At 34.7% G+C, this 11,687-nt stretch overlaps 1 protein-coding gene and 1 non-coding gene across 3 annotated transcripts in view; both read right to left on the minus strand.

Annotated features, from left to right (window-relative positions):
- The window catches only part of LOC111425866 (myelin transcription factor 1), a 168,692-nt gene extending 158,579 nt beyond the window's left edge, over nucleotides 1–10,113 (minus strand). The window contains exons 1-2 of one of the 2 annotated variants that reach the window (XM_023060155.2): nucleotides 9,566–10,113; nucleotides 6,258–6,395 (exon numbers count right to left, since the gene is read on the minus strand). In XM_023060155.2, the coding sequence (XP_022915923.2) occupies nucleotides 6,258–6,386 (129 nt within the window). In that variant the 5' untranslated portion in view covers nucleotides 6,387–6,395; nucleotides 9,566–10,113. The remainder of the gene's footprint in view (nucleotides 1–6,257; nucleotides 6,396–9,565) is intronic. The other variant, XM_071194241.1, reaches the window with a different exon arrangement.
- TRNAC-GCA (transfer RNA cysteine (anticodon GCA)) lies at nucleotides 6,506–6,577 on the minus strand. The gene has a single exon. It is a non-coding gene; the product is annotated as a tRNA-Cys (tRNA).
- Nucleotides 10,114–11,687: the final 1,574 nt, after the last annotated feature.

The following is an 11,687-nucleotide window of genomic DNA, read 5'->3' on the forward strand; positions in this document are numbered from 1 at the left end:
CCATTACTAATTACTAAGGAAAACTTCACGCTATAATTAATGTTTGTAAACAAAACTAACCTTACCTAACATTCCTTCACGGTTTAATTGAAATTTCAAAAGAAAACTTCATACTATAATTAATGTTTATAAACAAAACTAACCTAACATAACATTTCAAACGAACACTTAATAACGGTATAATTAATGTTTGTAAATAAAACTAACCTTATAAGTACGAATGTTTTCACGGCCGGTGTTAATTAAACTAATAGTAGCACTATCACTAGAACTAACACTAGTCCTAGAAACTTTCGGGTTAAGTCGTGCGTCTTTTGAAAGAATATTTGACGTTCCGGATGACATGTTGCAACTGGTTGCAACCTTCTTCAGAAACAAGTTCGAAGAGAGCAACGCCTACGCGTTACCAACTATCAAAATCGTTTCTGAAATATCTTAGCATAATCCCTAACATTTCTCGATATTGCTTACGTTTCTCATAGCATCCTCTTCGGGATATATCAACATCGTCTTCGATATCACTAAACATTGGATCTGACATCCTCCAACATAATCCCTAACATTTCCCAACATTGACTTTAATATCTGCCATACTACATGTATGTATGTGTCATGTATGTAGTTTGGCATTTCATAAAATTATTTAAAGATATATAAAGATGATATTGAGGGATGCCATCCTCAATATCATCTTTGGCACCTTTCACGACAATTCCTAACATCTCAACACTTCTTCATCAACTTACTTCCATCATTGCTGTAGTCATCTCTGTCTGGCTAAAAATAATGATCATTAATATTATATTACTGCATGTGTTTCACTATTGTCTGCAGAAATTGAACTTTTCGTAAATCTCACAAGCTTGTAATCTGTAAGATTAGAAAATTTCTATATACTTATAAATAGTATTTGCTTTTATTATATTGTTATTGCTTTTAAAGTATTACACATATCTTTACTAGAAACGTCTTTTTTACAAAATATGGTCAACACCAAAAATTGTTGATAGGATTACCTTTACACCAATACCTTAAATTGCCTAAAAATGAATAAATTACGCAAAAATCTTCATTATTATATGTTTTCCTTAATTATTTAACTCGTTTACTTCCTCAAAAATAACATGTCCTAATTGTTGTGTTCTAATTTTCTCATTACATTAGCATTTCATTTTGCATAAAGATAAGTCCTATTATAAATACACTATTTTGAAAAGAATTCAAATTAAAAGAATTTGTATGAAAATGTTGGGGCTTCAAAATATAAGGGTGTAGTTATCATTTAAAGGAGGGTTGTTACCGAGTAGATCCCATCGTTTCGAGCTGGTGACTTTTTTTTTCGAGAGGAAGAATTGTAACTGGCAATCATGGCATGGAGTGTAGTGTCCCCGAAACATGTAAAATTCAGGCAAGTGTGTCTCAGTCGTGCGGCTAATTTGGGGTTCCGGTAATAGGCGATTTGTGCCCGAACCTCGACTGGGTTCTTCTGCCGTCACCGGTCGGGGACTGTTTGTGTACGTATTTAGTAAAATATCAACTGTCACGCGAGAAAACCTCAGGGAGACCTCGTCGTCCGTGAGAACTGAACCGCTGGAAACGCCATAAAAATGTACTATGACGCGAAATCGGCACGGTTAATAAAAAGTTTTTTTCCTCTCCGCCCACAATAAATATCTAAAATATAGTTGTCGACAAGGATTTTTATTGTACATATTATTATCAGTGTCTTTGATGGTACTCTAACACGAAAAACATGAAATGACTTATTCCGTTTTTTATATCAAGGAAATTTGTTTGGCGAAGAAATTTTTATTTATCTTCTACTTGATTTATTTCTCCAGTACCATTTAATATTCGAATTTCGAGGAAAACATCGTTTCAGATCGGATATTCGCAAAAGCCAAGATACCGTGTCGCCCCGACGACAAAAATAACCCGGAAAGAAGTAGCTCACCTCTCGTCGTCTCAAGAAACCGGTGGGAGTAACTGCTGAAATCGAACATCCGCCGCCCTCGATTTGAGCTATAGCGGAAATAAATTAGTACCGATGACGTTACGGGTATGATTTACGCGAAAGAGGGATTTCAGAACTGAGAATATAAAAAAGAGAGGAGAAAAACGAATGCAACGAAAAAAATCCATTTTAACATTTTTACTTCGTGTTTGATTTCATCAAAAATAAGATCTTTATCAGCTCAAAAATAAACACCCCTAATCATCAAAGACCACAACTTCCTTTAGCTGAATTCCACACCAAACTGAAAACACTTTCCCCATCTCTCTAATAAATTAAACATAACCAAGTCCGTGGGTCGGCTCACACCGTGGGTTTAACCATCTCTCCTCCCCTTTTACAAACTTCTATGCGGCCATCGTCATCTTGTCCTGCATTCGGATGCCGCTCACGACACCTACAAGGAGATCCTTGGGCTTAGCCCGACGTAGTACAAGAAATCGCCGCCGCCAAACAGAAACTCGGTTAAGACGCCCTGCGGTCCCCCGCTCGGCGAACTTCCTCAAAGGAGTTTTAAGACGGCCGGTTACCTGATCGCAATGCCAAGGGACCGCGGGCCCCCTAACACACACTGCATAAATACATCTGAGATGGACCTCTAACCCTTCTACTTCACGACGACGACGGCATTAACAGGCAACAAGAAGAAACCGCCAAGATGACTTATTCAAGGGTCGCGAAACTGTGAGGGTGGAGAAAATCGGCCCTGGAGTCAAAGGGGAAGCGACTGCTATTTTTGTGAAGCGATTATTTTAAGCTGGCGCGGTTAGCTTTTTCTCCTTAAATTCTTCATTTACATATTAAAGAAGGTTATAAAAGGGAACTTTTTTAAAAAGATCTTATGGTGTGTTAGAAGGGATAAGATAGCAAGGCGGATGTGGATGTTCGTTGACCCGATATATAAAGGGATATATTTCCGGCTATATTGAGAAATTGTTCTGCGTTTAGTTAGTATTGAGGAGACGATAGGAATAAGATAATAGTCGGAATACTCTTCACCGGATGTGGGACGATGTGGCCATAAACTTTAGGGTCCAGATTGCGGGTGTCCACGGTATTTATGGTGACCTGAACAACCTATAGACCTACACCTCCATTGTTTATATCTACTAGCAGATGGAGAAGATTTAAATTATTATAAGATTAAGAACAAACTTATAAGCATTAAATAATGATACACTCTAATATAACTCTAAGAAAAAAACAAACAGTTTTTAATTGTGCAAAATTGTTTTGGCATAACCTTTAGCTTTTACCTATAAAATCATTTTCGTTTCATTTCATCAGATATATGACATATTCTATACAGGGTGGTTCATTTAACGTGAGAAATATTTGAACATTTATTATAAATTTTATACTTGCTGTTGATTAATAGTATAGTTTAATCATTTTTTATAAATCAACAATATTTAAAACTATTTGAATAAAAAAATATTTAGATTTTGTCTACAAAAGATGTTTCGCCGTCGTACTGGCAAAACCACACGGTAATTTTTTTTTTAATTATCTTCTTTTATCCATAGATTCAGATTTTGCAATCAAAAACAGAGGGTGTCATTTAAAAAATTGGACGTGACCTTTATATGACCTTGAAAATAAGGTTAAGGTCAAAAAATGTTATCGTCATATGGTTTCTTCCAAAAGGCAACAACATTCGAGGTAGTCGCTTGTCTCACGATAAATGGACCACCCTGTATATTATATAGTATAAGTAACGGAGAATTTCTAAAAGTTGAAATCAAGGGGTATTGAAGATGAGAGAAGTGTTGAAAGAAATTAGGAACGTATCAAAATAGTTTTAAAAGATTTTTGCGAGATCACGATTATCTTCTCTTCTTCTTAGTATGGGACTTTAGTCTTATCTGTTCTGTCACATTCCTTCATGTGATAAGGATCTCCACCTTTCCTGCCAGCGTTTGGGCAGTGTTCCAACTGGATTCTTGTGTTTTTTGGACTCAACTTTTACGATTTGTGCCAAGATCATCCTATCAACGTGGTTTCTCGTCTATCTCATCACGTCCCAGATCTCTCATTATACCCACATTTCGTACTCTGTCTCGGATTATAATGCCTTTTATACTTCTTAAGGTTCTCATTTCTGTAATTCTCATTAAGACTTTTGTTTGGAATGTTGCGGTTCTAGTCTTGGCCACATAGGTGAGTCCAGATCGTGCACAGATCTTGTATATTCAGACTTTACTTTCTACACCCATGTATTTGTTGCGCCATATTATTTTGTTTTGGCCGATTGTGTCGCAGGCCAAAAACTTGGGTTTAATTATTGACAATTCTTTCAGATACCGCAATTATATTCTAAAATAATTGGTATAGCTTATCCTACATATAATACATATTCCATGTACAACTCTCTCCCTCAAGATGTTAAGAATGAAAATATTGAAAGGTTTAAGGGTGTCGTTGGGTCTTATGTTTAATTTCGGTTCTTTTTTTGTTTTTATTATGCTTTAGTTTGTTTGCGGATTGTTAGGATAGGTAGATTAGGCATTCAAATTTGTTTGTATTCTAACATGATTTATTTGTTCGGTTTAAAAGCAGGGAATGTCTTATGGGACATTCATCTGAACGGCCCCTTGAGGTTCTCCAAATGCATAACTGTACTGTAACTAGTATTAATATGTTGTTTGTTGTGTAATACGTTATGTTGGTGAATAAACACATTTATTATTATTATTATATTATATCTGTTAGGTAGCCTGATATTTTCGCTTCCTCATTTCCTCACTTCATCCATCAGCCGCTTGTTGCTGGACGTACATGGTCTTTCTGGGTCTTTACCGATTACCACAGATTTGGTCTTCTCACACGCTATTTCCATATTCAATTTTTCGGCTGGCCTTGTAAATCTGTACAGAATGCGTTGTAGGTCGTCCTCGTTCTCCGCTTTTAGTATGGCATGGTCTGCATAGCAGATGATTCATAGAAGGCGGTTATGGACAAGTCACAGTGTTTTTGAAAAAAATGAGGGATGTGTTGACATAATACCAGCTGCTATTAAGAACAAACGCAAAAGAGGATAAAACGTGATTCCTAGATATTGGGCAAGAAATGAGCAAAGTTGGCAAATGCGGTTCAACCTCTTTAGAAAGGTTGAAGACATGGATACGACCAACCATGGGTTAAGACAGACTCAATAACTTGGCATTAATACGTTTGGGTTGGTTTGGGTATCACACTTGATGTGAGCATTAAGTTCTAATAAGAAAAAAACTAAAGATAATATACACAAAATTATCTGACTGTAACGCAAGTTTAATACATGTGTAAAAATATAATATTAGTTATTTTAGACAATCTTTTTACACAAATAATATTTTTGTAAAACGTACAAAAGCCGATTATTCCATTGCGTACTTCGAATATAGAAATACGAAAATTGAATCATGTTGGTTGTCAGTGGTAATTTAAGGGATCTCTCGAATTTCTCTCTTTCCAACCGGCAGCGGTGGCGAATCCAGAACCCGCGACCGCCCCTAAACGGCACCCGGTACACAAAACAAAGGCGAGTTAAAAGTTGTTCAAAACTTTCGTACATGCGAACGAGAGGAATTAACCGAATAAATTATGCGGGCGTTATTATGCCCGCCGTCGAGTCGGTTGGGGCCTTTAGAAAAGGGATAAAGTCGCCGAGACCGAAGCTGCCTGTTCGAATCTCTCGACTGGTTCAGGTGAATCTAAAATTTCACCCTTCAGAAACCTTTTCTAATACAAAAAAAACTACATATCGTTTAGAAACGTAATAAATTAAATTGAAACAATAATCAACAAAAACAAAAATTAATCGTCTCTTAATAAAACTCAATGGTTTTTACAAAATACACTCCAAAAAACAACCCTTCACCGTGATAAATCCATTATTGAAAAGGGCTTAAAAGTGGAACCTTGGTTTTAATGGAACTTTGTTGTACCGTGCGACGTAAATAATTAGTAACGCCCTAAAACGTCAATTCGTAACACTTTTCACCCTTTTCGAACAATTAACAACGTCCCAAAATCCTTTAGACCCCAATCCTTCTTTCGCGGCGCAATCAAGAACGAATATTTAATACGTGCAGCACCACCTTGGGGAAAGTAGTGGAACCGAATCGAGGGTCGTTTCTTTTATGGATTTATTATGTCTAGATTTCTACTTGGAAGTAGGGAATTTTATATTTGTACGTTTCTTAAAACCCCCATTTGGGTTTGCGAGAATTTATTGATCAAGAAAGTTTGGGAAACTTACCTTTTTAACTGGCGGGTTTGTTCCGCTTCTACCCTGGGCATTTTGTCTCCTCCCACGAGCCGTCGAAGGTTGAATACTTAGTAGGTATTCTATGGAATGACTTTGACCTTTTTTACTATTACCACTCATTTTGGACACCTAAATGCAAGAAAAACATGTTTATTAAATAATTTTGGATCAGTTTTGTTTTTTATTTTATTTAATTAAATAAAAAGAAAAAAAGAAGTTAAGAAAAAAAAAAGATTTTGAGGGGGCACCCGGGTTTGAACCGGGGACCTCTCGATCTGCAGTCGAATGCTCTACCACTGAGCTATACCCCCTGATATAATACTGACTATGACAGAGTTAGAAAAACGTAGGAAGCTTTCTAAATATAGTAATAAGTGGGCGAATATATCTTTTGAAGTTTTATTTAGCACTGCTAATACATATTTATGTAAATTAAGATAAATTATTGAAAGAAAAGGGTATCGAATATATAAATACAAATTGAGTTAGATATTCTATAATAAAGTTTATTAAATTATTTATAAATAGAATTTTTAAATCTGATTAAAAGTGTTTTTTCATTTTTAATTATCTAATAAGTGTAAATAATCAGTGATATAAATAAAACGTAGATAAGCTTAAATAAACATTGTACTTAAAATAAAACTTTAAAAGTTGTGTTGATTATGATAACCATATAGTTTCCTCATATATCAAAAAATACAAAGAATACAGAAAATCGTTGCACACTTATAAATGTCCAAAATATTTAGTGGTGTCAAAATAATCTTTGTAGATTTTATAAACAAAGCAAAATATATTATATATTAAAGTTGTAGGACTTTTGTACAGTAATAGTTGTGCGAAGTGAGAAAAGAAGATTCAAACGAAGGAAAACAACAAGGATCATAAATGACAAGTTGCTAAAAAATTGCAGATCAAAGATTAGGATAAGGAAACTGACTATTCGAGGAGATGGTTTATCTTTGGACAGTTCTGCCGCAGAATATTTAAAGATAAAATTTAACTAAATGTATGCAACAGTGGCTTTGCTAGGGAAGACATTTGCAACTGTGACAAAACCAGGAAAATTTGCAAGCTTTAGAAACTTCAAGGAAAAATCAGTCTTCAATCGTGATCAATTTACTTACGCATCCGTTTTTTAAGAGTTAATTTCCATTGATGAAAAGATTGAAATGATCATGCCATTAAATCCAGTCAATGGACCAAAGATATCATTGAAATTAAAAAGAATGTACAGAAAAAACATGCAACGTAGGCTTCGTAAGATAATGAAGAGTTGACAACCAAGAAATATATCTTATCTACATATATCTCATTTAGAGCTCTCTGCAACGGATGTTAAAAGTGAATTAATTGCTGAAAACCTTTTCGAATTATCTTCTCAAACTATTAAAAGATGACTCGTCGAGATAAACTTATATCAAAGTAAACTAGGTAGATGGAGAAACAATGGTAAAAATTTGTTGATGCGCACAAAACCTAATACTTCGTTACGTCAAATTTCTGGTCCAACTGGAACTTCCTTGAGTACTGTTCATAAAGTTATAATACTTCATAAATTCCATCCTTATAAGTTTAAAATAGTAAAAGCTAAAAATAAGTAAGAAAGTTAAAACTGCCATGAATAACTTGACGAAAATATGAAAAAGATCAATAATCACAAAAAGGATAAAAGTCAAATTAGTTAGAACGCTTATATTTGCGATCTTCCTATACGGTGTAGAATGCTGGACCACTATCAAAGAGGAGTTAAATGCTGGGTATTCCTGGGCAGACAAACGCAATATACTGAAAGCTCGAGATCAAAAGAAAATCAGGAAAAGTCTGGAAGAAGACCAAGAGGAAGTTTACCAACTAGGTGACTAGACCAGGAAAAAAGATAACAAACAATCCACTTCAAGGCGCACTTCAAGTAGCACAAGACCGCAAGTTATGGAAGAATAAAGTAAAAGAATGCTCATAAACATAAAATCACGACTTATCAGTTGTAAGAATACGATGCAGAAGAAGAAGATAAGATTAAAATACATTAAGTGCTAACTGATGATGATTTTGATAGAAAAGTACGATAGTATGAAGGAATGGCTAGGATCAATAACAATGCATTTGTAAAAATATTTGTTTTAGTGATGGTTATTTGATTTGGGAATAAATATAACTGTAAATATTGAAGTAAGGAAAACAGTCATCAGTCAGATGGGATCTTGGAAGATCAAGTGATTGGTCAGTATCACTCTCCAAGGTAACACTTTGACTCAAGAAAATCCGTTTAATAACTGTGTAATGAAAATTCTGACACTACAGAAAGAAAGATTTATTCAAATGTCGCCTTTTGATCAGAGAAAATCCGACCACAACTACCAGAAAAATTGCTCACAACTTAAAGCTATCTCACTCGGCGATTTGGAGAATTTTGAAAAGGCAACTTTTGTATCCCTACCATATCCAAAGAGTGCAAGCCTTATTGCCAAGAGTATTTTCAATTTTCACAATAACCACTACCCTACTTCCACCTTGGCTTATTATGAGTAGAAAATGCTTAAGAACGCTGTTTTCTGTACAATAAACGGTTCCGGAGATATTCGCAAAAAACTATTTTTTTATTAAATTTCAACACCCTGTATCTCGAAAATGGTGCATTTTAAAGAGTAAGTTGATAGAAACTTTTTTTCAAATTTTTGGACAAGCTATCACATCCTGAAGTCCTGCGCATATTATGAAACATCCTGTATATATATGAGCAACTCAGCAAGTTGTGACGAATCTTTGCAATGAGTCAGTGTCACTTAGTTAACTTTTTGAATAAAAAGAGTCCATTTTTTAGAACATGTAGCAAAAGTGATGCTAACGATACCGATGTTTCTGCATTCTGGAAAGAATTGGAAAAACTTTGTTAAAGAGTTTTCTCTTTAAAAAGTAATCATAAAAATAATAAAAGTAAAAGAAAAAAGCTAACGACTACATCAATATTAACGTATAAATAATAACAGGTGGCTCTAAAAAGGGGAGCCCTCATCATCTCGAAAATCCTCGAGATCGAATCGATAGTAATCACCGCGGAAGAGGATGAATCACGATAGGGGAAACTTGTAGGAACACGCGAACGACGAACTCGTCGCGCCGTCGAGAGAGAGAAATTTCCACACTTAATTTTCCTTCACGTCACATGCCTAACACGGAAGAAGACCTAACCTAACAAAACTCCATCGGAAAACAACCCGGAGAAACAGCGGCGAGAGTGCGCGAAACCGGCGCAAAAGTTATCGAAACTTGTTTAAAACAATCAAAATACTCACCTGACAACCGTTTCTGTAGATTATACGCGTCGAAAACCGCACAAAAATCAGTCCGGTAAAAGTCCGCACGCAGTTTGCGAACTTGTCCGCAAGTTGGTTAACAGAGACGGAGAAGGGTGTAAAAAAGTTTTCGAAGCCCGAACACTCGGAGCATGATCCAATATGGAAGTACTTAGTTATAAAATAGTCTGTTGCGCAGTCTACGGACAAAATCAATAACCGTACGGACGTCGCACGCTCTCCTCCACATTGTTCTTTAGTACTTTTCGCACGGCACACTCTGATTTTCCAGTTGCAACCCTCACTTGTTACCGAGCGGACGTTTTGCTACTCCCGATTTTATGCCTAAAACTTGTCTAAAACTTCATTAAAATCAATCAGTCTTCATCAAAAATATCTTCTAATCATCAGGAAATATTCGATAAGTATCTTTGATTGTTATCCGTTTAGTTATATGGATTAAAAAAACTAACATGATAACTTCGTCAAGTCGGCGGTGGAAAACTTTAATGTTAGCGCGTGCGCACAAGAGGAGCTTTTATATAAATACTACTTTGTATTTATATCCGGGTCTCTAAAAGCGAGTCAATAATCCTATTACTGTAAACGTTTTTAGCGCCCGCACCGATTTTATAATAATTGTTAATTCTATCGCACTTATTATTTTTATGGGCATATAGTTTATTACGAACGTTAAATGTATTAAAACTAAAGAACAAACTCTCGGTGGCTATTTTAAAAATAATCGGAGTCCTGGCAATGAATCTTCTCGAGTCTCAAGGTTGAGCTATTAAAAGATTACTTTTAAAATGGTCAAGTACTAACTATAATGATGTATTTATTAATTCAGATCAGTTCGAATGGATTCTATTTTAGATTATAGATACTGCATGTTTCTAGGTAATATTTAGTAAGAATAACAAAAAAATGTGTTATTAATAAATCCAACGAATTTAAAACTAAAACTTTACGCACATTTGTTTTTTATTTAGTATTAGAGGAAATATATCTCGGAATGATGGCGTTGTTATCTATGCGATATTAATAACGTTTTTTTAATTCATAGCAGGCATGGTTGTTTATATTAAAGATGTTATAAACTAGTATTTTTGGGGAACAGGTACAATATTGTTCTCTTATATAGTTAAAAATAACATGTACAATGTGTTAATTAATTACCGTACCCGACGTCATCATTGCAAGTATGCAACCAATATCACAGCGCAATACACATCATACACAAATCGCATATTGCAATAAAAATACTGTGATATTGGTTGCATACTTGTAATGATGACGTCGGGTACGATAATTAATTAACACACTGTATATGGAACAACTGTTCCTCTGTTCCTAATGATATAGCATAAATCCCCAAAATGTCAAAATTTTAATATTTTTCTTAATTAAATTATATTATCGAACCTAAGTACTAAAAGTGATGGAGAAAGACGTTATGAATCTCGTCTGGAGGCTCCAGAGTGAGAACTTTCTCGCACGATCTCCAGCTGCACTTTTCCATTTCACTAGAGTCAGACTGCACGACTGCTCAGGACGAAATAACTGATATAGATATAGCAGCTAATGTGATTATTGACTCCAAAAAAGTTGGCAGAAACGTTGTAATCTGCACTGATATGGCTATGCTAACGCTTACTTAGTAGACATTGAACCATATCATCGTTAGTGAAGTACTGTCGGCAATCACTTGAAGAGCATAAACCACAAAATGTCAAAATTGGACAATTTTTCTTAATAAAATCAACTACAGCATAACTACTAAAACTGATGGAGAAAGACGTTGTGAATAAAAAATATTTCTAATGCACCAAGAAATCATAATCCATGCTTATTTCATATTTATCTATCACCAGTTTTTAGTAATATAGATTTTTCTTAGATTTTAGTTCAGTTCTGAGTGATAAATTTTAATATTTTTTTGTAATGAAATTATTTTCTACGGTAAAAGATAAACATTTATTTATTTTTTATTAAAATTTATAAAACTAGTACTTAATACCTACTATTTTTTAAATTCAGTAACTGTTCCAGGGAACAACATACAAATACTTGCTACTAAACAGTATCAAATATTCTTGAAACGTATTATTACAATTAATGT

The sequence above is a fragment of the Onthophagus taurus genome, chromosome 2 (genome assembly GCF_036711975.1).
Source record: "Onthophagus taurus isolate NC chromosome 2, IU_Otau_3.0, whole genome shotgun sequence".
NCBI lineage: Eukaryota > Metazoa > Arthropoda > Insecta > Coleoptera > Scarabaeidae > Onthophagus > Onthophagus taurus.